At 52.8% G+C, this 27,837-nt stretch overlaps 2 protein-coding genes across 2 annotated transcripts in view; both read right to left on the bottom strand.

Moving 5' to 3' along the window:
- ARHGEF11 (Rho guanine nucleotide exchange factor 11) overlaps positions 1 to 7,393 on the bottom strand; it is a 147,819-nt gene extending 140,426 nt beyond the window's left edge. Inside the window, exons 1-3 of the mRNA XM_089907299.1 lie at positions 7,064 to 7,393; positions 6,541 to 6,661; positions 2,649 to 2,818 (exon numbers count right to left, since the gene is read on the bottom strand). Of these exons, the coding sequence (XP_089763425.1) occupies positions 2,649 to 2,818; positions 6,541 to 6,661; positions 7,064 to 7,393 (621 nt within the window). The remainder of the gene's footprint in view (positions 1 to 2,648; positions 2,819 to 6,540; positions 6,662 to 7,063) is intronic.
- On the bottom strand, positions 4,526 to 12,294 carry LOC111167049 (ETS variant transcription factor 3 like). Its single transcript, XM_089913357.1, has 2 exons — positions 7,064 to 12,294; positions 4,526 to 6,661 (listed from the first exon to the last, which is right to left on the bottom strand). Exon 1 carries the CDS (start codon positions 7,901 to 7,903, stop codon positions 7,505 to 7,507), a length of 399 nt encoding a protein of 132 aa, XP_089769483.1. The 5' UTR covers positions 7,904 to 12,294; the 3' UTR covers positions 4,526 to 6,661; positions 7,064 to 7,504.
- Positions 12,295 to 27,837: the final 15,543 nt, after the last annotated feature.

Here is a 27,837-nt window from a genome sequence, read left to right as displayed (position 1 = left end):
TCCTTTGGTGAATAGTCCATGATTTGCAAATGGGGTTTGAAATAGGAGAGTTCTTATAAAATATTTTTATCCTGCAACTCCCTTCCTCCCCTCGGAAGACTCGAAGGTGCCCATCACCCCTTCACCTCAAACAGCGCCCCCCATGGTTTCTACCCACCCAGCCTGGTCCCGAGCTCTGAACTCTTCGGATCGCTGGTGTTGACTCTGGCCACTAGAGGGCACTCTTGCAACGTGTAAACCAACAGTTCTCTTCGCGTTGGTGGCGCCTGGGTCGCATCTTTGCCAGAACATCTGGACTTGCTGAAGCCTTTCTTAAGTGATTCTCAACCAGGCACGGTTTCTTCCCCTGGGGGGAACATTTCACCAGGTCTAGAAGAGGAGGCTGGGAGAGGGTGCTACTCGTATCTAGAGGCCAGGGATATACTAAACATCTTGCAATGCATAGGATAGCTCCTCACAGCTAAGAATTTTGCAGCCCAAAATGGTAATAGTGCCGAGGTTGAGAAACTCTGCTCTCCTTGAATCTGTTGTCTAAAACACAGAGCGCACCACCTGGAAATTTATGTCCTCTGAAGCTGAGCTTTCAGTCTCCTGGGTTCACCTACTCTAAAAAGAAATTTTAGAAAAGTGACCACAAAGCATTTTTCATTGCCTGAAACGTGGGGGTCATAGCAACCACGAACTTCTGAAGAGGAGGAGGGGTCAGGCAGAGGACACATGGGGGTCCTTGTTATGGGACCCTGTTCCCGAGGCTGGCCTCTCTGAACAGGACTCAAACCCTATGACAGTGTGATCCAGTTCTTTGTGCCACAGCAGACAGCACTAGCTCTTTGTCTCCCCAAACTGGACAGGATGATGGGAAAGCCCCAGGCTGGGTGTTCGTCCTTCTTGTAGGGCTGGGGATGGGCCTGGGCCTGTGACTTTGGGAGCAAGTGAGAAGCAGTTTTCACTATAGCTCCTAGGATCTCCTGGGAGCGACACTCTGAGGTCCCCTTTTTTGGCATCTGGGGTAAGGGAGGGAGACTGTGATGAAGCCCACTCACAGATCCTTTCTTCTGGCCTATACCCCGCTTGGAAGCCTGGGAGCTGGGTTCCTTGCTCATCTTAACCTTTCTGTGCGGTGAGGGCTTAGCCCTGCCTTACTCTGGGTCTCTCCTTCCCCAGTCCATCCATGAGAACATGCGCCTGCCCCAAAGGACTGAGAGGCAGTGGGTAGCAGAATGAATAGGGAGCTCTGAGAGAGGGATGCACCCCTACTCTTTGGATGAGGGCCAGGGACAAATGATGGACAAAGGGACCCTCTGTGCCTCCTTAGTTTCTGCTCTCCATCATGGGAAGAAAGTGGAGACAAATCCTAAACCTGTAATTGGCAGCCTAGAGATAAGAGAGCAATATGGTTCCATTGCCTTGGCTCCTGGAACATCCTTTTATTTTGGCCTTTCCTTGGTTGAGCAAAAGACCCCTCTCTATGTGTCCCCTCCTCCCCCAGCCACCTGATGCTTCAGTTGGCTCCCCTTGTCATTCTTAGGACCTGGGGTGCAGAGGGAGAGGGACCCCTTCCAACTCCCTCCTTCATCTCCAGCCCTTAAAACTCTGCTCAGAGGTCCATGGCAGGGATCTGGGGGTCATTCTGTGAAGGCCCGTGCTCTGCTCTTAGGTTCCTTCCTTGAGGTTGGTTTCTCACTGGCCAGGGCAGCTCCTCGGGCTACAGCTTTAGCCTTTCTCTCTGGGACATGATGGCAGCAGAAGGGAGGAGAGTGGCTGGCTTGATTCCTACTCTTCCTCCCAACCCCCTCTACCCCCTTCCCGTCAGGAATCTTGGGTGGTGTTTAACTCCATACCAGATCAGAGGGCAGCAGGAACGCAGCAGGGGGTGGTCAGCCAAGAGGGAGGTTTGCCAAGGGCATTTTATTCATGGTCTGCAGTGAAGTATTACAGAGCTGAGGAGGCCCATCCCTCCTGACCCCACTTGCTTGGGTCTTGGGGAAAAGAGGGGACAGGAGCTCCCAATGTCGCAGAAATCAGAGGGATCGGAGAGAGCTGCATGGAGGGGCAGGAGAGAGAGGGGAGACCTTAGCCTGATGAGGGACAAGGGCCCCAGCGAAGAAAGGAGTTGCCCTGAGACTCGGAGAACAAAACAACTCCTGACCCTTCCCCAACTTAGACTCTTAATTTCCCGTCTCATGTGGGCAGGTATAGGGTCTTTCAAATGATGGAAACCTATGGAAACCTCATTCCCTTTCTCCCTCAAAAAAAGTTGAGATTAAGAATGTCTCCTTAATCTGATTAGCAATTTGGTGGGAGGGGGCACTCTGCCTCAATTTTCCCCTTCCCCACATTCACTTTTTCCCTGCGATGCCCCCCACCTCCTTGGGTGCAACTCCGTTCCTTCAGATCGTTCTACAATTTAAAGCTGTTTCCAGCCAGGGGAAGGAGCAAAGCCAGAAGGGAGGTAGATAAGAGGTGAGATAGAGTTTGGGGGACACCCCCCCACTTCACATCTTCCTCTCCCATTCAGGAGGATCCAAGGGCCACACTGCTTTGAAGTTCTCCAGATTGGGGGACACAGGACTTTCCTCTACAATGTAGGGTTCCTGCCTCTCTGAGGAGAAGCCCTCTCTGGGATCCATCGTGGGATCAGGCTTTACCTCCAGCCCCTCGGGCCTCAGGCTTGGGAGCCAGAGCCTCTCCCTAGCCCCCTGCGCCAGCCCGGCCAACAGAGGAAGGCCAGGAAAATGCTGGGCCTCTGGGGTCCCTGCAGCCCCTGCGGGTCCTGGGAGCAGGGTGTCCGGCATGGAGGACCCTAGGAAGTGCTGCCCTGCGGGGACAGGGGGCAAAAAAGGCCCTGAGAGGTGGGGCCAGTCAGAGGGGACAGGGGGTGGCAGGGGAGGGATGAAGGAGGCAAAACTGGGAAGCTCGTCTTGGGGGCTCCCCAAATGGCAGCAAGGGCTGAGCCGGCAGGGGGCTGGGGCAGAGCCAAGTCCTAGAGAGGGAGAGAGAGAGAGAGAGAGAAAGGGTCAGTGAGTCCCCACCGCTGGAGATGTCTCCTTTCTCTGCCCACTTCCCATTTCTTTCTTTTTTTTTTTTTTTTGCGGTACGCGGGCCTCTCACTGTTGTGGCCTCTCCCGTTGTGGAACACAGGCTCCGGACACGCAAGCTCAATGGCCATGGCTCACGGGCCCAGTCGCTCCGCGGCACGTGGGATCCTCCCGGATCGGGGCACGAACCTTTGTCCCCTGCATCGGCAGGCGGACTCTCAACCACTGCGCCACCAGGGAAGCCCTCCCATTTCTTTTTGCTCCTGCTTGAAACCTTCTCTCCCCACCTGTGCACCTTCCTTTTTTCTTTGCTTCACATCTTATCGTAAATGTCATCTCCTTGGGGAAGCCTCTGAGCCTTCCCAGCCTAGGTGAGAGCCCCTGGACTCCCCCCTCATCCTTCCTGGTACTCTCCTCCAGGGCCCTGTTGCTTAGAATCAGGAGTCATTTGTGTGATTGTTAATATCTGTGTTCCCAACACTGTGGTGGCAGGAACTGTGTCTGTTTTATTCTGGATCCCGGGATCCAACCCAGTCTGGCGTGTATTAAGTGCTCAATAAAAATGTGTTGGATGAATGAATGAGGATATTCTTTGCCATAACTCAATGGATCCACTCTTCACTCTCCTCGTCCCTGTAGCAAAGGACTCTAGTTCTATTCTAGCTGGGCAAAGATCTAGTTGTGTGACCCTGGGTTTGTCATTTAAATTCTCAGTCCTCAGTTCCTTCATCCATAAACCCCCTGCTCCCAGCTAAGATCAAGCAGCATCATGGGGCCTGCTGAGCTGTGAGGCCAAGCATGTGGGGTGAGCCCCAGCCTTCCCCTTCTCTGGCTGGCTCTGGCCTATAGCTCTCCTCCTCCAAGAAGCCCTCCCTCCTTCCATTCCTTCCAAATCTGCCCTGTTTCCCCAGGATCCTGCAATAGGGACTCCTAGCCTGGGATCTCTGGGGATGATTATATAGAACTTCACACCACTTTCTATAGTTCAAAACACCTAACTCCAGTTCCACATTTTTTCTTAGCAAGTATCAACCCAAGGTGATGACATCAGCAGGGCTATAGTTAGTAAAAACTGGAAAAAAAAACTTAGTTATTACTTCATTCATCCGATTTATGTGGTGGGAACAATGTTTCTGATGTTGGATCTGTGAAAGGGGAAAATAGTGAAAATGATCCTTCATGAGGAAGAGCGTGGAGGCCCCTGCCAGAGTGTACCTTCTCCTAAGTCACTGTCCTTTTCTTGAGATGTGGAGCCGGCTGTCTTCCCCCAGGAAGGTTGTGTCCCCTGGGGCTCCTGGGGGCAGTGTCCCCCCTCAGGGCCCCACAGCTGAGTAGGCGTGCGGAGAAGATGGTTCTAAGAGTCCTCCTACCCCTCCCCGCCCCTTCCCAGCACTGGTCCTGCAGCTTCTGCCCCTGGCTCAGTAGTCCTGGCCGCTCTTCTGCCCAGAAGCAGCTTCCTCTCTTAACACCAAATGCTGTGAGTGAAGGGCTGGCACACCCTTCTGGAATCCCGATCCAGAAGTGGGCATGTGGCTGCTGCTAGGCTCCCAGAGACCTGAAGCAGCTTAATGTGCCCCAGGACCCAAGCACAGGCAGGGCCTGGGCACCCGCAGAGGGCAGGCAGGTGCAAAATACCTCACGCCAAGCGGGGGCTCGCCAGGGAATGTTTTTTGATTTCCTCCTCATAGTTTCCCGAAGAGAGCAGCTCTGTGCCCAAGGCATTCCCAGAACTGGGAAGGGGTGGGTGTGGGTGGAAGAACAGAGAGGTGTTCAGGTGCTGTCTTGCTGCAGGCTGCCAGACTTGTGGCCCTACGAGTCCTAGCCGGTCTTGGGCCGCCCTACGCCCACAGCCTTGGCTGCGCTCATGAGGACCCAGAGCCAGGTGCCCTGCATTCTCTGGGAGGTGGGACCTCTGGGCTCTCAGCTGCACTTGGGTGGGGTGAGGGCCATGGGTCTTTGTTCCATGAAATTACCAGAAGTGGAGGGCTAGGTCTTGGGCCTCTGCAGAAGAGCCTTGTGTTGGTCAAGTGTCTCTGTTGATCTTTTTCACAGAAAATCTGACTTTGCCTCTTCCCAGCTTACAGTCCTGGAAGAACTGGCCTCTGCCTGCATTTTTGCCGTGTCCCCCTCCATCACCATGTGCTGTCACACTGGCTTCCTCCCGCTTCCTCTTTCCTGCCCCAGGACCTTTGCACACCTCATTCTCTCTGCTTGCCATGCTCTCCTCTCTCCCTCTGAACTAAGCTGGTACCGATTTACATTTTGGGTCTCAGCTCAAATGTCACTTTGTCAAGGAAGTCTTCCCGGCTGCACCCTGAACTTCCCTGTAGCAGTTAGCACAATTATCATTACTTATCCACTTGTTGGATTATTAACTGAATGTCCGCAAACCCCCTCTTGTCTACAAGCTCTATAAAGGCAGTCTTGCTCACATTGGCACCCCTGGCCCTAGGACAGGGCCTGGCACATTCAACAGGAGCCCATGAGCTATTTGTTGAAAGAAGAAATGAGTGAATAAGGGAAAGAATGGGTGAACTTTATCTTCCCAATCTCTCTTCAGTTGGGCCTCCTTCTCCACCCATGGCCCTTGCCTTGGTTCTGTCCCCATCGTCCTCTGCCTAGATGATCTTCAAAGCCTCCAACATCAGTTGTATGCCTCTTCCACCACAAACTCTACATCAACCCAAGTCATCTTTGCAAAATGAACAACTGGATGTGCCTCTCCCTCTGGGTCCCTCCTGTCCACAGGATCAAGTCCAAGCCCCCTCAGCATGGCTTCAGAGGCCCTCCGTGACCAGATGCCTGTCTGCCTCGCCAGCCTCGTCTCTCACCCGCCTCCTTGTTCCCACTCCCATCACGCACCTTACTCTCACCATGTAAGCTGTCAGCAGATCTTCAGATTTACTATATTCACTTGCAGCTTTTTACTTCACAAATGCTGTTCCCTCTGCCTGGGCATCTTTCTCCATCTTATTCACCTGCTCAGGTGTAGCCTCCTCCAGGAAGCCCCAACTCACCTGCATTCCCATAGCACCTCGTGCTTCCCAGAATCTCAGCACTGGTCACTGACCATCCTCCCATCTCTGTTCCCTACTGATCTCCGAGCATCTTGAGAGCCATCTTTCATCTCTGGGTCCCCACACTTAGTAAATAGCTGGTGAGCAATAAATGTTTGTTGAATGAATACATGACTTATCCTTTGACTCATGCCCCCTCACCCATGTGCTCAATCAAAAGGGTCCTCCCGGGGGCTTCCCTGGTGGCACAGTGGTTGAGAGTCCGCCTGCCGATGCACGGGACACGGGTTCGTGCCCCGGCCCCGTGACACCACAGAGCGGCTGGGCCCGTGAGCCATGGCCACTGAGCCTGTGCGTCCGGAGCCTGTGCTCTGCAGTGGGAGAGGCCACGACAGTGAAAGGCCCGTGTAACGCAAAAAAAAAAAAAGGGTCCTTCCCTCCTCTGCTTAAGATTCCCTGGGCCCACCTCAGTCCTGACCACTCACGGTGGACAGTGCTGCTGCTTCCCTTCTTGTCCCTGGAGGCCTCTGGTGGTCCTTGAGGGGCCCGCTGTCCAGCCAGCTGCTCTGCCATGGCCCAGTGGGTGGACAGCCTGCTATGCAGGAGCTGGGGAGTGAGGAGAGCAGGCTCAGGGGTTGAATGGACCCTCCCTGGCGTGTATTCCCCAGTATACATTGTTTGTTTTAATGACCAGTCATTAAAATAATGAAATACTCTCATAATGGTTGCTAAGTCAGCACTGCCCGCATGTCCTGGACCCGCCCCTGAGACCCCGCCACCCCCTTCCCTGTGATCCTGGCACAGAAGGAGTTGTTCTCTCTCATAGGCAGGTGCTCTACTATAGGGATCGTTAAATATGTAGGGGTGATTCAGAGTATCACCCCCACCCCTGGAACACTCAGGGACTAAGGATGCAGGGGGAGAAGAACGTTGAAAGCTGATGGGCCCCTGAGGCAGAGAGGCAGGTTCCGGTGGAGCTCTGGGGACGGGACCAGCTTTCATGCCTACCTCACTCTGTACACCCATGGGCACCAGGGCTGGTCGAAACAGAGCAGGGGCTCCCAGCAGCAAGTGGAGGGATGGCGGTGCCCGCAACTCCCACAGAGGGTAGTTGACTACGATGAGCTTGCTGAAGTTGAACTTGTAAGTGAACCTTTTGCCTTTGGTCTTGTGCAGGATCCTCTTATTGTAGTAATATCTGGAGATTCCAAGGTTGAGAATAAAGGGTTGGCCCAGTGGCAGGGAGGATGCAGTCAGAGACGCAGCCACATCCCCCGTCCCCAGGCTGCCAAGGCAAACCCCAAGCTGTTCCTGGATAACCACTGGACATCTCACCATACTCCAGAGCATTTCCCAAGCCTTGGAGGGGCGGGGATCTGATAGGGGTGCCAGAAATCACGGCTCTTTTCTTTGAACTCTGCCCTGTCTGGCCACGTCGGCTGCCTCCTCTCACCTGAGGGCCCGGCTCAGCTTGTCATAATTCATCTGTGGTTTGCACTTCCTGCGGCCCCAGAGGCGGGCCACCTCGTCTGGATCCTTGATGACAAACTCCCCGTACTCTCCCTGCTGCCAGGCGATGACATGGCGGAACTCCTCCTTCTGCAGCAGCTCCAGGATGAAGTGCCATAGCTGGATCTGCCGGGAACCCGGGGACGACTCGGCTTTGCAGGCCCAGTCGGGGAAGACCAGGCCTGGGGTGGAGAGGGGAGTGAGCGCCGTCCCACTGCTCCTGAGGCCTCTGGGGCACTGCTGGAGCGCAGCTGGGACACCTGGCGGAGGCTCACCTGAGATCCAGAAGTTACGGGAGGTGATGGCAGGGATGCCCTCATCCAGGCAGCTGCAGTGCATTGTCCATTCGGGGGGGGCGAGAGCTGTGTCTGGGTCTTGGGGGGAAATGGTCCCCTCTTAGGAGGAAGCGAAAGAAGGCAGGGGAGAAGGAGGTGAAAGAGGAAGGAAAGAGAGAAGAGGGAAGAGACTAGGGGAGGAAAGGGAGACTGAGGCAGGGGAGCAGGGTCTGAGGCAGGAAGCTCCCCCCTAGCCAGGCTGGGCCCAGCCTCCTCTGGGGACCTCCTCACTGGCCAGGGGCTGACCCAGGACTTGGGGCTTGAGGCTGAGCTGCTTTATAGATGGGGAGGAAGGCAGAGGGTCCTAGGTCCTGCCGCCACTGGGGGATTTAGACAATGACACCTTTTCTCAGGGCTTAACAGGATTGGGGTTTTTCCCAGGAGGAGACAAGTGAAAATGTAATTAATCGTTGGCTCTTTCTAAACCTTGAGTGTGAGGAGTTGGCAGATACACAAACCTGCACTTTTATAGTACTTAGAACAATTTTACATTTGAGAAGAGGAGGGATTTTTGTGCGTTTTATTCACTGAGGAGTCTCGAGTGCCTAGCAGAGCGCCTGGCATGTCATGGATGTTCAAGAAATGATTGTTGGTAGAATCAATGAATGGTGATGAATTTATCAAGGGTGTCACTATGTGTTTAATATCTGTCTTCCCCTTCAGAGTGTCAGCTCCCTGTGGTCAGGAACCCTGGCTGTCTTCTTCCCTGCTGGCTCCCCAGAACCCATCCTAGCCCAGGGCCTTGTACTCACAGGGGCTCTATAAATATTTGTTGAATTAATGAACCATGGGCAAGGAAGATGGAATCTTGCTGGTTCCCAATTTGGCTTGGGGGTGGGATGGGGGTGGGCCTTGAGATGGGGGGAAGACTGGGGAACGAGCCCTAGTAAGATAAACTTGCCTGATGCAGGTGAGGGGAGGAGAGGAAATGTCTAAGTCACAAAGCCTTCTGGATGGAACTAGGATGGTGCGAAAAGCTGGCTTCTACTGTCACTAGTGCAAGATGAACTGATAGGCCAGAGGATGAGGAGGGATGGGAGAATGAGAGGCCTGCTCCTGGGGCTGGGCCCAGGCGCAGCGGACTACTTGCGCACAGGGGACTGGCTCACACCACCTGGGCTCTGGGTTTCCATCTCTGATGCAGTTGGCATGAGGCGAGCGCTGTTCTCAACCAGAACTTATTAGGCCGTCAGGTCTGGCGGCATGTGGGGGCTTATCTGGAGTAGCCTCCACACTTTCCAGATGAGGCTCAGAGAGGGAAAGTGACTTGACAATGGTGTATGGTCGTCCCACCCTCCACTCCTAATGCACGGCACTTTTTCATACAGCGTGCTGCCTTAAGACTTGAAACGAATCATCTGTAGCCGTGCTTCTCCAACTCGAATGTGCATAGGAGTCACCTGACGATCTCTTTGAAATGCAGATTCTAATTCAGTGGGACTTGGTGGTACCTAAGATTCTGCGTTTCTAACAAGCTCCTAGGTGATGTCAGCTCTGCTGGTACACGGGCTGTACTTTGAGTAGCAAGAATCCATGGGAAACAGCATTAAGGAGCTGTGGGTGTTGGAAAGTCAAGGAATCCCGAGGAATCCCAAGAACAAGGTCCTACTGTATAGCACAGGGAACTATATTCAATATCCTGTAATACACCATAATGGAAAAGAATCGGAAAAAGAATGCATATATATGTATAACTGAGTCACTTTGCTGTACAGCGGCAATTAACACAACATTGTAAATCAACTATACTTCAATTAAAAAAAAAAAAAGTCAAGGAATTCCAACCCTGCCCTCCTTCCCCCCACACTAAGAGGACACTGGATCTCTTGCTCTCCTTTTCCCAAGGAACACTCAGCTCCAGGTGGGCCAGTGGACAAACCTACAGCCCGCTGGGGGCAGGTGTGTCCAGGGGTACCCAATCTGGCCCCAGCAGAGAGCATCTCTGGAAATTAAGGCAGACAGGGCTATGAGTAGGTCTGTGCCCACTCTGAATCTGGGTGAATAGGTTTTCCCACCCATCCATCTGTCTCTAAACTGATAGCTGATATTCTGGAATCTTCTCTCCTTCTTTTCCTCCCCTGAAGCAGATGTCCCTACTCCTCTCCCACCTTCCTTTCCTGCTTTGTCCATTGGGAAGTTCCTCCTTTGTCTAACCTCCAGATGATTGGGATGTCTCCTACCTCATCTTAGGAAGATGGGTGGGGAAATAGGGGGAGCAAAGGTGAGAGATTCCAAAGGAGGACTGTTCCTTGGAGGAAGCAGATAGAATTCCTAGGGCTGCGGTGCCTCCTGCTGGATCTGATGATGTTTCCTGGTCTGCAGGGTTTGAGACCTCAGGGCAGATTTAGAATCTGGCAAGAAGAGAACAATAAACCCACCGCAGAGCAGACACTCAGGGCACTCTGCACTGTGCTGAGAAATTGACACACCCTGAACCTCACAGGAAGTATCAGATGAGGTGGAGCTCAGAGGGGCTGACTAACTTCTCTAAGGTCACACAGCTCTTAAGTGAAAGAGTGGAAAGCAAGAACTTAATACAAAATATAAAATTTATAATATTCAGCCACCTAGGTAGGCTACCAAACCCTCTCTCCTGCTCCCTCAAAGAACAAAATCTAAAATATGAAGCCAAATACGACGCGCAGGCTCAGCGGCCATGGCTCACGGGCCCAGCCGCTCCGCGGCCTGTGGGATCTTCCCGGACCGGGGCACGAACCCGTGTCCTGTGCATCGGCAGGCGGACTCTCAACCACTGCGCCACCAGGGAAGCCCCTGATTATTATTAATAGGATTAATCCCCTTGGCCCGCACAAGCGCTCATTACAACACACGTAAGTTTTAGGTAATTATTTAAGAAAAGCAATAGCGATAACGATGATAAAAAAGAGAGCCTTAACCTAGATGTTGGAGCCAAAAGAAATGTCCCAAGCAGATTTTAGGTTTTAAGAGTTTAGTTAATATGAGCTGGGCCCCTATCATGAACCCAGCATTGGGCTTGACTTTTCTTTTCTTATGTTACTTCATTGAATCTTCACAACCCTTCGTGGTGGGTATTATTATCTCTGTTTTGCAAGCTGAGGAAATTGAGGTTCAAAAGATTAGAAGACTTACATAAGATCCCAAGGCAAGTGGTGGAGCCGGATGCAGACAGGTCTGACTCCAGGCTCTGAGCTGTAATTAGTCAATCAGGGCAGAAAAGTTGAGGATGAAACTTGGGAGCAGAGGCAAGGCTTAGGAGGCCCTGGGTCCTGAAGGAGGTGCTCCAGTCTAAACCTGAGAGGTGGGCTTTTGGCCAGAAAAGTGATCAACAGTGGGGGTCGGGGGGAAGCCAGAGGACCGTCAGATGGGCAGAGTGGAATACAGAGAGGTGAGGAGGACAGGAACACGCCCAGGATAAACAAAGGTCAGAGCTCAAGACAAGGCTGCCTCTCTGCAAAGTAGAAACTTGCATCATAAGTCACTTTGTCGTTGGCCCTTCTAAACTGCTAAAGTGGATTGTCCCCATAATCTGATTGACTGGACACAACGAAGTCTTCTCAGTGACTGCTTGATTGATGAGTGGGAAAACGGACTGTTTATAAATTCAAAGGCGGCCAAAAAGAGGGCAAGAGGGTCGGCGAGGAAGAGAGTGAATCAGAGAGAATGAGACAGAGAAATAGCATCGTGGAAATCGGGGATGCTGTGGACACAGGTGAGGTTCAGATACAGCCCTGGGAGACTGAAAGATCAGAGTGGAGAAACCAGCCCTGAGGGGCAATGAGGGAAACACAGAGATGGCAGTGTGGGGGGATGTGTGTGTAATATTTTCTGCTTCTTAGCGTCGAGCAAACTGCTCATCCCCGCCCCGCCTCCAACCAAATCCCCAGTCTGATTAGAAGCCTCTGGTCTCTCCCCTTGATCTCAACCCCAAGTGGAGAGCAGTTAGTCCTGAGACCTCCCTTAATGCTACTAGCGAAAGAGGCTTAGGATGGAGAGCAGGACCAGCTGGGGGCCTCAGAAGGGCAAAGCCAACACCTTTTCCCTGGGGAATTTGGGGGAGGGGCAGGGATCGATGTCCTTCTTCACCAAGGGCATCTTGTCCCTTCTTCTGCCAAACCCAGACAGCCTAGGGCAGAGAGGAGCTCTTCTGGACGCTCCCTGGCTGGGAATCTGGCCAGCTAAACCCCATCTCCCTCCCGCAGCCTCAGCTCTTGCTGCCATCAGCCCATACCTGGGAGAGGCGCCTCCCTCTCTGCCACTGCCCCAGCAGGGTCCACCCTACTTCCCCTGAATCCCTCCTTCCTCCTCCTCAGCCCTGAGCCCCCTCTCCAGGCTCCCTCTCAACCTGCTCCCATTGCCAGTGCCCCCTCATCGGGTCTCAGATCTTTATCGCCTCTTCACCCCACCCCCACCCCTCCAGCCCCTTGCAGACTTGTCTCTGGCTCTTGTCTCTGTGGTCCCTGGGGGCCGTGGGATTTTAAAAGGTTTGTGTTACTCCATGGAGTCGAAATCCAAACCCAGACAGCCCAATGCTCCACCCCCAGACCTGCCAGGAAGGGCAGTTAAAAGTCATGGGGAAAGTCACAGACCCCCCCGCAAGGACCCAGGGGTTGGGGAACAGGAATTGGGGTGTCAGGAGACCAGCTTCCAGCCTCACACCCACTGCTCCCTTGGTCTGGCCCCTCCAAGTCTCTGTTTCACTTTGTTTGACCTTTAATCTTCAACTGTTTCCTCCTTTCTTACAGTTTCTCTCCTCTCCCCTCTCAAGTCTCATTCTTCCTTGTTTCCACTTCCTGTCTACCAGGCTTCTCTTGTCTTACTTCCCTAGCTCCTTTCACTTTCTTTTTTCTCTGTTGTCCATCCTTTTCTGTCTCAGTTTCCGTTGGTCTCTCCATTCCTGTCTTTACGTCTTATGTCTACAGATCATACTGTCTCCTGTCTACAAATCAAGTGACCTGTCTGTCTTGCCTCCCCCTGTGCCCGTTTTCCTCCTTAGAGGGTGTCCCTGCCTCACCACCTCTCACCCAGCCTGCCCTCTGTTGTGCTGTCTCTGTCACTCTCTCTCGGTCACTTTCTGTCTTACCTCTTTCTGTCTTTCTCCTGCCCTCCTGTCTCTCACCTATGCTTCAGAGATGGAAACTAAAACCCAGGCCTCCAGCTTCCCGACCCAGGCTCCTCCAGTGCCCCTGTCCTCCCCACAGCCCTCCAGCGGCCCCTTGCCCTCTCTCCCAGCACAAATTCAGTGTCAGTTCCTTTCATCTCATTCCCATCAGCTGGGCCCCAGGGGATCCCCTTGACTGGACACCCCCTGATCCTTCCCTTCATCTCCCTACCCAGGGGACAAGAAATCCCCTCCAGTAGGTGGCTGAGGAGTCTGGCCAGCTTCAAGGAAGTGAAAGCTCTCAGCCAAGTGCTGAGCTGGGATGAGCCGGCAGGCCTGTCTGGGGCTGAGTAACGGGGGTGGGGGGGGGGCGGACGGACGAGGAATGCAGCAGGCAGCGGGCCCCCCAGGGTGCTTTCACCAGCTGGGGGCCTCTGACGCTGTCTCACTCAGTCGCCAGCCCTCAATGCCATGTCCGCTTCCAGCTTCCGCCTCAACCCTGGCCCTCGTACCGAATCTTACCATGAAGCCTGAATTCACCTTCCACTAAGGGCCAAACCGGACTCGAGACTCCATCCATGTGCCCTGGACTCTCTCCCCACGGGGCCCCACTGCCCTCGAGCAGGGTCAGAAAGGGGTTGGAGGTGGAGTGGCAGCGGCACCACCTTCTTCCCAGTGCTTGCCCTCTTGTCTGTTGGGAAGGAGGGTAAGACCTTTCTCTGCCATAGGAGCATCACCGTCTGTGCCTCTCCAGCCTCACCCAGCCCACCTCCGCCCCAGCTGTCACAGGGGTGCGCCTGACACGGGGCACCCAAGCTCTTAGATTTCAGGCTTCTTGGACCTCGTTCTTTGGGAAGAAGCCAGGAGTCTGTGGAAGTGAGGGAAGCGGATGGATGGGGCAGAATCCCTTCAGTCCATCAGAGATGTCACTTCATCCCAGCCCGGCGCAGGTGGGAGCACAACCTTAACTCTGCCCACGCTGGGACCACCTCCTACTCCTTCCCATGCCCGCACTGTGATGCCTACCCCCTCAGTGTCAGTCCTCCCCCCACTACCCTTCAACCTGGCCACACGGATGGCAGCAGTGAACTCTCTGAGCCGCTGAACTCCCTGTAGGTACAGACAACAGGGCACGGGGATGGCTGAGACTCTCATTCATTCAGCCCCAAGAGCCTGACTTGGCCCCATTTATCGCAGGAGTCTTCTCTGCCCCAGTGAGCCGACATCTGACCCCAGCTGTGCCCCATCTGGGGAGAAGAGCCTGGTGCCATGCCAGACCTGCTGTCTTTCTGGGGTCCCTGCCTCTCTCTGCCCTGACTGCCCTACACCTGCCTCTGCGCTGTCCCACACCTGGATGGAAGAGCCTGGCCCCTCCTAGGCAGCTTCAGTGTGGCCCTCGGGCTCTCATTTTCACCCCGTGCCTGTGACTCCTTTCTTTTCCTCTTCCCAGTTGCTCTGCGACTGGCTCCACAGCTGGGGTAGGGGTGGGGGAGGAGAAGGGCTGTCCCTCTGGCCAGCCCCGGCGGCAGACCTGCCACCAGAGCCCCTTACCTTGGTGCGGCAGCTTCTCCGGGCTCAGTCCAGCGGCTCCTTCTGGCGCACTCCTCGCCCAGCGACCCCTCGCTCATCATGCGCTGAGTTAGGGTTACTTAAAATGAGAGCGGGATCTCCAAGCTCCCAGGGGAACGGATGTGGTTTTTCAGACAATAGCATTAACCCTTTGGAGGCCAGTGGCACCACGGCCCTGAGCCCCCTCCACCTCTGTGGGCGGGTAGGGTGGGAGGGAGGGTCTTCCACTGAGTCCTTTGCATCCAGAGCCTTCCTCTGGAGCAGATGGCTCCTGAAACATCTGACCAACAGGGAGACTGGTGAGAGGGCTACACCCGCTTCAGTTTTAGGAAAAGGGACACTGAACTTCCGGGAAGTCCTTCCAGCTGTCTACTCTTCCAACTATAAGTCAGCCCTACTCTCATAGAACGTCCTGTGGACATGAGTCCAGGCCTGGACAAGAACCCCCTCTTCATAACCTCTGACTCTTAACACTACCTCACTCCCTGTTTTCCCCTCGGAGTCCCAGGTCCCACCTCCGCTCGCATACTGGTGTTGAACCCTCATAATCTGTAACCTTCCTCTTAGTCTCAAGTACTACAGTGAAACTAATAGTTTACCCAGTCACCTTTTCTCTAAGGTTTTTAAAGCACTTATTATGTCCCTTTCCTCTTAGGGCTCTAGAAAACAGATTTTTCCTTTTCTTTATAAATACTACTCAAAGTTAGACAGCAAGAAGAACTGCCCACTAAGTCATAAACCAGACAGGAGAAAGTAACTGCAGGGGCATCAGATACCCTGCTAAATAAATATCAGGAACAAGATAAGGTGGTAGAATTCCGGAATACACGGGGGAGGGCATGGAGAATTTAGGTAACTGACCTCAGGGGAAACTAGAGGAGAGAGGCTGTCAAAGACCAGAGCCTCTGTTTTTAACGTCCTGGGGACCAAGGGACCCTGGAGCCTGTTGGGTCTGTGTCCAATCTCCCCAATCCCTAGTCGGGAGGAAAAGATTGATGGCTGTCATTGGGGAATCAATATGATTTTCTTTTTTTTTTTTTCTCCTTGACTCTGGGAAGCCAGGTTTCTCTCTCCCCCACTACTCCCCCCATCATTACACAGCCCCTCCCAGCCTTGAGCTGATCGAGATGGGAATGGAGGGCCATGGAATTAAATTCTGGGGGTTGTTTTCTGGTTAAATCAACCGAAGCTAACATGATGGAAAGGTGAGAGAGAGAGGCTGATTGCTGGAAGAGACAGGAGCTAGGGGCCACGAAGAGAGGGTCCTTGTTGGGGGAGAGGCAGGAGGACCGGGCTCCGAGCCCATCGAGGGCAAAAAGGAAAGAGGTTACAAAGGGAGGGACGGTCCAGAACACTGTTCCAGGGAGTTGGATGCAGGGAGAAGGGAGGAATATTAGCCAGGACGAGGCAAACTTGATCTCCATAGAGGACAGAGAGCTATAGCAAGGAAGACTGAGGTTAGTGCCAAGACGTGTTACTCCAGGCATCTCTCTCAGATGTCACTGGTGTTTTCTCACTGGAAGGGCTGGCTCTGCCCCTTTGCTCACCTTCACCCCATCCCATTTCCTTCATTTAAGGATTTAGGACCATGTGAGTTCAGAGCAGGAAGATGCCAAGGCCAAGGAGAGGATTCTGGGGAGGTAGAGCCATTCCGTCCTCCCCCTCCCCCACGAAGGCCCCATTGGAAGCGCAGGTCGTGGCACAATCTTTAGTGGGAGAACTGGGACCTACACGGTGGGCCTGGACTCCACAGGTCCTTCAGACCACCTGCTGCCTCCACAGGCTCTCCTGGGAGGGTGACATCTGACAGGCCTCCAGGGAGGGAGGCTCAAGGCTTTTCTCCTGTCCCACTTCCTGCCACTGTCCCAATTCCCAGGAAAGTCCCTCACGTTGCTAACTTCAAGTCCTTGTGAGAACCAGAGCAGCTGCTTCTGAGACTATTAGGGTTTCACCTTTTCTCTTCTGCTGCTCCACACGCTGTCCCTGCCCACTTCCTCTCACATGCCCGTAAACCTGGTCACAGCAGTCCCCCTGCCACCGCCCCTACCCTTTCTGTACAATTCACGTTTTGATGGCTGGCCCTCGTAGGGGAGGCTCGGTGTGGGATTAGGAAGCTGGGCACTTGGCACAGACATTGGCTTCTAGGGTGGGACCCTGAGCCTCTCTTGTTTCTTCCCTGAGACACAGGCAAATGGCCTAGTGCCCTTTGGGGAGGGGAGGTCCCCTGACCAAATCCAGCCCTTTCCTTTGCTCTTTTGAGCATCTCTGTGTGCATCCGGTGCCTGGTGCAGTGCCTGGACACGAGGCTGCTCTACAGATGATCGCCGAGTGAATAAACCAACAGGTACCCGACCAGCTCCCCACACTAGCTAATCCAAATACCCTAAGTTGCAACAGGAAGCCTCAGCATTTTAAACTGCCTTCAAACCCACGACTTCGTATCTAGTAACTGTACCTGGCCTGATGCAGCCCCCTAAACGACGCTGACACAGTAATGGGGCCCATTGATGCGGGGGTGGAGACCCCATCCCTGTCTGGGGACAGGAGTCAACAAGAGGCAGCCCTTCCCACTTTGCGGCTTAGAGCTGGCTCTGGGTATCTCCCAGGGTCACTTGGAGAGGAGTCTCTCAGGGCTGATCGGGGCGCAGGGCGGGGCTGGGCGGAGCCCCTCTCCTCAGCTCCCCTGCCAGCCCCCAGGGTGTGATGGCACAGACTCAGGCGTGCAGACTGCTTTCACAGCAGCAAAGCCAAGGATGCTCTATCTGAGCTGCAAGTAGACTTTTCCTGTTCTAGTTAGTGGCTTTTTTTCATACTTGAGTAACCAGCACGATAGGCTAAATTCCTAGTCTATCGACACAGTCTGACATACTTTGTATCAAGACCTCACCACCCTGAACGGGTCCTCTCAGGTCTCACTTGTGCCTTCATAACCATCTGACATTAACATGGGCAGGACCGAAGACCCACAGATGGGAGATCAGGCCCTGGGGAGGGTTTCCCCAGGCACTGTAGGGGGTGAGGGGCTTGCCAGGTGGGGTAGAGATGAGGAGGTGGTGTTGTCTCCTCCACGAGGAACAGCGAGAGGGAAAAGAAAAAGACTTCCTCACTCTCTTCTTGTTCTTCTGCCAGGACCTGGCCTGGGGTGGAGGCAGCCAGTGCAATGAATGAAGGTGGGGGACTTGGCTGGTTCCAGGAGGGTCTGTCTGGCCAGTCCAGGTGTGACAGAAGGAGACTATCCCTTGATAAGCACTCCTTGCCAGCTGTTGGTGAAAGAGGGATGGTTCCCACTGGCTCATTCCCGTGAATCCCCCATCGCTCCCCAAGACTGGGTGGGGCCCAGTGCACCCCCATGGGGGACAGATGGTGACTGAGACTGGACCCAGAGGAGGGAGAGGAAGTGAGGGGAGGGAAAAGGGACACGCCTGAATGGAGGGATAAGGTCCTTAGGTGGCCGGAAAGGGGGGAAAGAAAAGGAGGTGCGGGGGGAAGCTTTTGGAATCAGACTCAGGGAGACAAAGAAGAGGCGGAAGGAGAGGAAGAGGAGGAGAGGGAGTGGATGAGGCAGAGGGAGGAGGTGAGGCTGGGGATGCGGGAGGAGGCGGGGCTGAGGCAGCCTGGGATGCAGCTTTGGGATGCGGGGGCAGGGGAGGGGAGCCGCAGGTGAGTGTGTGCAGCCAGGGGCTGTGGTGTTGGTGGCGACTCTTCATGTCCCATTAGTGGCAATGGAAGGTGACACGCGGGGATCGATACCAATCGAGGCAACAGACTCCCAGTAATAAACCCATTTCACTCACACTTCTCCACCCCCAAGAGAGGGAGCCAGGGCTTCCCACGCCCGACCCCCTCTCCAGAGAGGCTGCTCTCAGAGCTGTCCCCAGCCCTGGCACTGGTGCGGGGGCAGGGCCCGCCAGGCAGAGGGAGTCTTCAGCAGGGAGGAGGGGTGTGCTCTCTCTATCTGGTTCTGTGAGCCTCAGGCTGAGGTCCCCTGAGACCTTCAGGCTGGGCCCACCTTCTCCTCTGGGGCTGAGCCCAGCCAACACCCCCAATCCTGTGAGCATTTCCAAGGCAGAACAGGGAAAAGCTCTGGAATGTGTGGATTGGCTCAGTCTGTGGGCGCAGGTGAAGGCATCTTTGTGCTCCCGGGTCTTATTCGTGCCTCTGTGTGGGCGTCTGAATGTGTCTGTGTGTCTCTGAGGAGTCAGACAGTGAGCGTCTCTCTGTGGATGTCTGTCTCTATGACCGTGTGTTTTTGTGCGTAGGCGTTTGTGTCAGTTTTTGTGTTTCCGCCGTGCGTTGTTGGTGTACCGTGCGTGCCTATGTGTGTCCACACACACCTGTCTCGAGGAATGCGGGTGCGAGGCGGGGTTTGTCTGTGTGTGAATCTGAATGCGGGTGTCTGTTTGCGGGTTTCTGTGGGTGTCTGCTTCTGGATGTGTGGGCTGTGTTTTTGTTTTAGAGACTGTTTATGGCTATCTCTGTGTATATGTGTGTGTGTGTGTGTGTGTCTGTCTTTGTCTCTGTGGACACGTGGGAAAATGCTGCTGGCCTTTTTGTATTTGTACTCAAACCCTGCTCCCATCTGGCTTCTCGAACTGGGCCTCATGCGGTATCCTACCTTCCAGGTAGGGTGCCCCACTGTCCCTGGGACAGAGAGGTTCCCCCAAACACAGGACTTTTTTTAGAACTAAAACTGGAACAGTCTCAGGCAAAACGGGACAGTTGGTCACTCTTTTTCCAAGCCCGGATACAAGGAGGCCAAAGTGAATGAATGCAGGTGTCAAGGAAGGAAGGATGAGAGAAAGATGGGGCGTGGAGAGTTGAAGGAGAAGTTGGAAAGGTTGAGGCATTTGAATGGAAGAGGAACCTAGAAAAAAAAAAAAAAAACGCTATGGGAGCAGCAGGAGGAATGCTGGTTAGACTCAAGGAGGAGCTTCCCCAGAGCACAGAGACGGGACTCTGGAAATTAAGATGAGAAAGAAAAAGGATCAGTTGCCCTCTGCTCTGGAAAACTCTGGTGAAGAGTTGGGTTGGGCTCTGTGGAGGACATTGGCAGACAGTGATGGTGCTTGCCAGCTCATGGAAGGTAGGATGTAGCCAGATGGACCCTTTGGGGCTCCCACCCTCCTGCACACCCCCCACTGCTTCCTCTGGCTCCTCACTGGGTGGGATGAGTTTGTGGGGCTCAGATATGGGACCCCCCGCCCTCAGCGCAGATGGTGTCTGGACGCCCTGCTTTGAGTCCTTCCCTCTCCCCACCTGGTGGGCTCCCTTCCTCAAAGGGGACAGAGTGAGCCTGCAAGGCCCTGGGTGGTGTGCATGGATCGGGTGGGGGATCCTGAAGGCTGTAGGAGGGAGAACTGGTTTATAATGTCCTAGAGTCTCTAAGCTCTGTGGGGAGAGCCTGAGCCTTATCCATCAGGTTCACCATGGAATTCCCAGTTCCTACTTCAGTGCCTGGCACACAGTCTCAGTAGAAGTTTTGAAAATAGAGCTCCAATGCTAAGAATCTTCACACCCTGGGCCCGCTCTTGACATTGCAGGCGCCTGTGCAAGACAACAGGTGGACAGCTGTCCCCTAGGCTCATACTCAGGAGGGTGCGTCCAGGGTGGAGGCGCATGCGTGCCTGGACACAGCTCTGGCCATTGCACAGGGAATTCCAGGGTTCCAGGAATCCAGAGTGTGTGCTGGAAGGAGGCACCTGGTGGCAGGTGGATGGATCCCCTTGGCCCCATAGACTTCGCACCAGGCTCGGGGAGCCACTGTTGGCAAATGCCAGTCTCCGTATCTGCTTCCACTCTGCCTGGCTGGTCTGTGAGCTAATCTGGGGCTGAGCTTTGCAAGATGGTGAGAGAGCTGAATCTTGCCCAGCATCTTCCAGCATTCAATCCCCTCCCGGGACCTTGTCTATAACTTTTGTGGGGGTCTTCTTGTCCTGCCCTCAGATGGGTCTTGTCCATTCTCTCAGACTGGAGGCTTCAGGAAGACAAGAGCCATTGCTTCTCAGATTGGGGGCTCCTGGGAGGAACAGTCTGTGGACTCCCTGGGGGGTGGCTGAGTCTCCTTCCCTAGTTTTCCTTCCTCCAGCTGAAGGACAGGCTGCCTGAACCCTGAGGTTAGGGGATTGGGCCAAGGCCAAGGATGGGGAGAGTGGGAGAGGGTGAGGAAGGTGGGCAGGAAGGACACACATTGGGCCACAGAGAGGGCAGGGGACAGACTGGCAGGACACATAGTTAAGAGCAGCCGGAAGGACAGAGGCAAGACTCTGCAGACTTAGTAAAGGGACGTCCAAGAGCCTGGCTGAGGAGTTGGGGTTTCCAGGTCTTGCAGGGGAGGAGGATGGGTGGGGCGGTGAGAAGAGACAGATTGAGACCAAGGCCTATGCAGCCTGTTTCCCCCAGCTCTTACCTGGACCTCGGAGAACCTGGGGTGGGCAGACATTTCCACTATCTGGAGCCAGGAAGGGTTTCTTAAAAGAGAATTTAGGGGCTCCGAGGGCAGGCTGGTCTTACGTTCCTCTATCCACCTCTGTCCCCCTTCCCAAACACCAACCCGGGGCAGGCTAACCAAACCTTTATGTTCATATATATACGTATATATATTTATTCTGTGTTAGGGAGCCTTGTGTCAGGCTGATAGGAAAAAACACGAGGGAGAGAGACGGGAAAGTCAGGAGAATGCAGAGCTCAAATGAGACCCGAGATAAAGCAATTACCTGATCAATACGGGTGAAATTGAGTAATCTAGTGGATCAATACCATGGGCAGGAGGCTGGGCGGTTGGGCGGGGGGGCGCTCCCTGCTGTCAGCCCTGCTCCCCTGCCCACCCCTTCTGCAGCCCCCGCCCACTCGCTTCAGTTCCCCCCACCCCACCTCCTTGGGAATTCATCTCTAGGTCTTCCTTCCACCGCTGCCTCTGCACTCTGTCCCCCAGAGAATCACCCCCTGCCCCTCCCAGCTTCCAGAGAGTGCTCAGGCCCCCGGCCCAGGACTCCGTGTCCGTCTCATCTCCCCCCACCCATGCCCTCTCCTCCCTTCCCAAACTGCTCCACTCTCAACAGTCCTTCTAGGTTGATGCCTCACCCTCTTTCTCCATCTTCCCCATCCCCACCCTGGTTCCCCCTTGGTGGGGTCCACAGCCCAAGCCAGTTGGATAGCCAGCTGCCCACATCTCTGTCCTGAGGCCAAGTGTGGATAAGTGGTCCCCCCCACCCTCAAATCAGGTAGGAGCTATCTAAGGACCAGAACTAGGTTTGCAAGGACCAAGCCTTCCCCATCAGCTTTGACCTGACTGCTGGAGAGGGAGTTGTGCCTCCTGCTTCACTGTTACTGGCAATACAACCTACCTACTCCATCTATAGAGCACTCCTTATGTGCTAGGCGCTGGCTGAGCTGGACTCTGGGGTCAGGAGGCTAGGAGGAGGGCCCTGGTTCTTGCTGATCCAAAAGTGGTGGTGTGGGTGCTGCCAGATGGACACCAGTCCATCTGAGGACTGCCTGTGTTTAGAAGGGATCTTGGGGCTCTGTTTTTTTTTTTTTTTTTCCCTAGAAGGGCTGTGGAGGAGAGTGAGAAGTCCCCCAGTGTTGTGGGGGCATCTGAGTTCCTGCCTGCCCAAGTCAGTACTGAAAATTCTCCGGTAACCAGAAAAGTCACAGCTCGCTGGGAGATGAAGGGAAAGGCTGTGGCATTGTGGGGAGAGCCCTGGAGCAGGACCCCGAGCCTCCTAATTACCCGTCTTTGAACTGGAGGTTCCCGATGGGTTAGGAGTGTCTATATTTGACTGCGAAATCCCAAGACAGAGTCTAGCATCCAGCAGGCACTCAGGAAATGTTAGATGAACAAATGAATGAATATTGTCACCTGGCCACAATCTGCCTTGTGTTTCAGTTCGTTGTGTTGGCTTGTTTCCCTCAGTAAACTGAGTCTCTGTGAGTCTCCAGAGAGCAGGGACTCGCTGTGTCTCCTGGCACGTGGCCATGTCAGTTTCAGGAATGAATGACTGACTGAAAGCATGTGTGCCTCTCCCTCTCTGGCCTGGAGGTCATTTCAGGGGAGCTCACACCAGTGATGATTCCATAAGATTCCCTTAGAGAAATCAGGGGCCTCTTTAAAGCAACTCAATCCCCCATCCCTTTCTTCTAGCCTCTGTGTGTCATCACTGAGGGGCAGGGAGGTGTTTGAGAAAAAGCATGGAGCTTGGAGTCAGGAACTCTGGGTGAGTCCTGGTTTGGTTACTCACTAGCTGTGTTGACCTTGGGTGATTCACTCAACTTCGTTGACCTTTGTTTTCTTCATCCCCCAAATGGGGATAATAATAGTAATAAGAGTCCACAGAGGGCAATGTTGTGGATCAACTCGTGGATCAAGTAAGTTAAAGCAAGTGACAAGAACGTACAAATGTTACTTGCAATTGGTCACCAGAAGTCCAAAATTTCAACATGGGCGATAAAGATTTTTCCCAGCTGGGCCAGGAGTGGGAGAACTAAAGCAAACTTCCTTTACTGTGCTATTCTCAAGACAGGCTTACACCGCATACCTCAGTTTCCCCTCCCTTTTCCTTCCAGTTAGTTGCCTGGAGGTCAAAATCATACAAAGAAATCTCTACCCCACTCTCTGCCTGTTTAAATTACTCTTTGAGGGATTTGGGGGAAAAAAACCCCAGAAGGCCAAAAAAGACACACTGGTACAAAGGGCCCTGAAGCCAGAATCATGTTTGCAAGGCTGACCTCTGTCTCCTGGACAGAGGGGTCCCTCCATCCTCCTCCCTGGTCAGGTTCCTGCAGAACGTGGGGTGAGAGGTCAGAGACGGCCTCCCTCACGGACCCTTAGCTCTCTGGGACCAAGGTTGTAAGGTTCTCACTGTTCCCCTAAACCAGTCTTCGGGCTGAAGCTGGGATGGAGCCAGCACCTGACAACTGAGGCAAGGGGCAGTGACACTGGGGCAGACACCTGCTGCCTCTTGGCTCTAGACCTTCACTTCTCAGTCCTAGCCCATTGTTGGGCGGCACCCTCCCCATTGTCTCCCTAGACCAGATTCCCAGATCCTGGAGCCCCGGAGTTTGGAGATGTGGGGCTTCTCCCCTCAACCTGGGCCCTGGGAGTCAGGGTGGGGCTCGTCTGCATTCTGGGAAGGCTTTAATCTTTGATCTTTATCCCTCCGTGACCAGTCCTCGCAACCCAGTCCCAGGAGCCTGTTTGTCCAGAGATAGAGGCCCCCTCCCATGGGCCTGCTGCAGGTGCTGGCTTTCCTTCTGCATTCCTGATTGGGACACAAGGCCTGACTCCTGGAGAAATGCTAAGGTTGGGGTCCCCCACACCACCCCTAATTCTGCGTGTCTGATTAGAATAAAGTGTCTTCACCCTTGTCTCAGAGATCCAAGGCCATGAATGGGCAAAGTATGGGATTCAGACTCATGAGACAGGTTTGAATCAGTAGGACAGGTCACCCACTGTGGACCCCTACTTTCTCATCAGTAAAACAGGGATCATAGTGTTAGGGGGACCACTGACTGAAAACTGCCTGCCCTGGCCAAGCCCGATAGTAACCACTTGCATGAGTTATCTTACAACAGGAGGTCCTGGTAAGGAACGTGGAACTAACAAGCTACCACCAACCAGAAGAATTTGGGAAAGGTCAAAAGGAGAGAGGAGACACCAGTCCATATGTCCTATCAACCTCCGAGAATCCTTCTCACTAGAATCTATTGGCTGAGCGATGTGCGCGCCACCAGGAAGGACCCTGGGCCAGAATGATTGTCCAGAGACAACCCGGAAACTAAGCCCATCACCATAAAACCCGAGACTGCGAGCCACGTGGCAGAGCAGTCCTCCTGGGTTCCCTTACCCTGTGGCTGTCTGCCCCAGCGCCCCTTCCCAATAAAGTCTCTTGCTTTGTCAGTAAGCGTGTCTCCTCGGACAATTCATCTCCGAGTGTTAGACAAGAGCCCACTCTAGGGCCCTGGAAGGAGTCCCCCTTCCTGCAACAATAGTATCTTACCTCCTCTTGAGAGGGGCCGACGGAAGTGATGTGAAGGCAAAAGCCCTGTACAGAGTACAGGCGTAAATATCTCTGTCATGTCATTTAAAAAAGGACTTTGAGTACTAAATGCTTTATGTGCATCATTTAATCTTCAGAACCATCTTCTAAAATAGAGAAATAGAGGCACGGAGAGCTTCCATAATCTGCCCAAGGACTCACAGCCCGTAAAATGGCAGGGGTGGGACTATGGGATTAGAGCCAATTCCACTTTATCTCCCTTCCTCAGGGAGTCAACACACCCAGCTCCTGAGAGAGGAGGGAAGCAGAAGCTGTGACGAGAGGGGTTAGGGGTGGTGGAGTGGGGGGATGACTGAGACAGCAGTCTTCCTTCTGTCCTCAGTATTCCAAACTGGCATTCTCTATCTGGACAATCAAACCTCCTTCATATATTTCTTGTTATTCATTTATCCAGCAAATACTCATCAAGCATCCTCAGGCTCCGGGCAGCGTGCTGGGCACTGGAGAAAACAAAACGACCCCTGCACCAGCCCTCGGCTTCTGGACCATCTTGTGAGAAACCGGACCGGCAGAGCACTGACAAAACTGTCTTAGGGTGGTGGCACAGAGGTAAACACGGGCTGCAATAGCACACAGACGAGTGCCCAGGAAAGGCCCCTGGAGGCAATGACGTCTGAGCTGAGTTCTGGAAAAGATGTAATTGGTCAGGTGAAGTGGAGGAAAGACGTCTGTCTCCAGGCAGTGAGTTCAGCAGGGCCAAGAGCCCTTATGGCATGAGTGGTTAAGAACACAGGTGTTGGAGCTTGGACCCCGGTCATACCAGTTAATGTCTCTGTGATTTAGTGGTCCCCTTGATGAAATGGGGATTAATACAAGTAAGCCCTTAACATGCCTGGCACGTGGTAACTGCTGTCTCTGCGCTGGCTGTCATGGTTTTACGTGGGCTGACAGAGTGTGTGTGTATGCATGTTTGTGTGGTTAAGGATGAGGCTGGCAGGGTAAACGGGAGCCAGATTATGAAGGGCCTTCTAAACTAAAGTAAGGACTGTGAACAGGGAGATAATGGGGAGGCTTTGAAGGGGTTATTCGCTACTCGCTCATGTCACAGGCTCTGCGACTTACTTTCCCCTCATCCTTCCTCCCCCGCCCCCCCCAAGCGTTCTCACCTTGAAGCTCCATCTCCTTCCTCACTTCTTTCTCCCTGCTCACCACCACTCACTCCTCTTTGCTCAGAATTTGAATAATTGCCATCCAATTCTATGCACTGAATGGTCAACATTGGGTGGCAGAACCGGTGGCCTGGAATCCCGAGCTCAAAACTATAACCAGTTTCATTCCTAACAAGTCTCACTTTGCTTTCAGCAGCCTGAGGAAGGAAAAGAATCAGGAGGCTCTCCTAGCAGGAGGGTCTGCACCCAAGCCCATTCATTCATTCTCAGCCTGATTTGGGTTGCTTCAGGGAGTCAACCAGTTAGCCTCTGTCATTTCACCTTTTCCTGCCAAAATGAGTTAATAGTCTTCTTAAGCAGAAATGTTAATTTGACAAGCTGGCCTTCATGCTCCTCTGCGGTCTAGCCCAAACTCTTTTGCATAACATTGGGGATGGCCATTGCTAGCGGAGTAAAATGTAAACTCTCGGTGTCTCCTAAGACCCTTCATAATCCATCCTAGTTTGCCTCTTCAGCCTCACCCCTCATCAATTTCAGCCTTTCTGAACTCACAGGACCCTTCCATAGAAGTCAAATGTAACACCTGGCTGTGATTCTACCAACGTTGGTATCTTTAGAAGATCACTTTGCCTTATCTCAAGAGTAAAATGAGAATACTTAGTCCCGCACCATTTTCCTTAGGGTGTGTTGTATGATACTCAATACCCCATTAAGATCTCCTACTCCTCTGGATTCCTGTCCTCTACTGGGAAATACTAGGTTTCCCTAGCACTGGCTTGTCATGTACTTAAAAACAAAACAAAATCAATAATCCCCAAATCACCTTTATTGGGATTATTCTTCACATGGCTGAAAAGTCACCCTTTCAGAGTGATTTTAATTCAGTGGCCTTTCTATTCAAATTGTTGTACCACTATCACCACTAACTCCAGAACATTTTCATCACCCCAAAAAGAATATGTGACCCGTTAGCAGTCACTCTCCAGTGCATCCACTAACCTATGTTGTCTGTGGATTTGCCTATTCTGAACATTTCACATAGATTCATACAAAGGGTGGCCTACTGGGTCGGGCTTTGCCATGTACGCTTAATGAATCCTCAAATCAATCGTGAGGTAGAAATTCCCCCACTAACACGTGTCCCTGGCTTCAGTTGTCCTTTATCTAGCAGCACCTACTGACTCAAGGAAATTGACAACCTCCAAAGCTGTTAAGGGGCCCACCCTCACCGTGTTGGCCCCTGCACAACAGGAATAAAAAGTGTGGAGGTGGGTGAGCTAGCATGCACGCGGCACATTCTCTGGCATGACCACCCTGGCTTAGCGTATCAACAACAAAGCCAACGCTCCGCAAACATTACTTAAAAGTATTTTTTTTTAATTTTATTTAACTTTAATTTCTGAGGTAAAATACTTTTTTTTCTTTCAACTTCCATAACAAAATACAGAGCTATCAGATACCCCTGGAAAAAATATGTATATTATACATATATTTCTATAACATTACATCATATATATATAATATATATATGCAAAAATTTGAAGACTTTATAGAAAGCGGAACATCTAAAAGGCACTGCACAATGGAGTTAAGTTTACTTACATTTTATGTACATATACACACTTTATTCTGCTTAAGCGGATAACTAGTGAAGTCATCTTTCACATGTGAATTCCCCAAAATCCCTGCATCGCAATTTTATAACTCAAAGAATGCCTAAATATTTCAAAACAAATTAACTGGTAACTTTTTTTTCCCCCAAGAAGAAACAAAAAAATGGAACAGTTCTTGAAAGATTGGATCAAAGTTTTTTTTCTTTTGAACAAAATTTAAAAGTATGTTCCATTACTGTCTACAAAACAAAAAACACAAACATAATTATGGAATAAATAAAAAACAAGGGACAAACAGCCAACTGACTCTACCCGCTTGGTGAGAAGTGGTATACTTCAACTATTTTTTTTTTTTTTTTAATGCTTCTGAAAGTTTCTTGGCCCACTGAGGACTAGGGTGCAGTAATTCCCTGTGTTAGTTACCGAGCTGGGTTTAATGCAGTGCAGCTTGAAAACTGGGGGTTGAAGGGACTTAGTGAATTGTTTATATTTCACTCCTAGCCGCTCTTAAA

The sequence above is a fragment of the Delphinapterus leucas genome, chromosome 1, assembly GCF_059928025.1.
Source record: "Delphinapterus leucas isolate spDelLeu-1000000601 "Yukka" chromosome 1, BTC_Dleu_Yukka2, whole genome shotgun sequence".
Classification (NCBI taxonomy): Eukaryota; Metazoa; Chordata; class Mammalia; order Artiodactyla; family Monodontidae; genus Delphinapterus; species Delphinapterus leucas.
The sequence above is the reverse complement of the archived record's forward strand: the minus strand, read 5'-3'. Positions and strand labels throughout refer to the sequence as shown.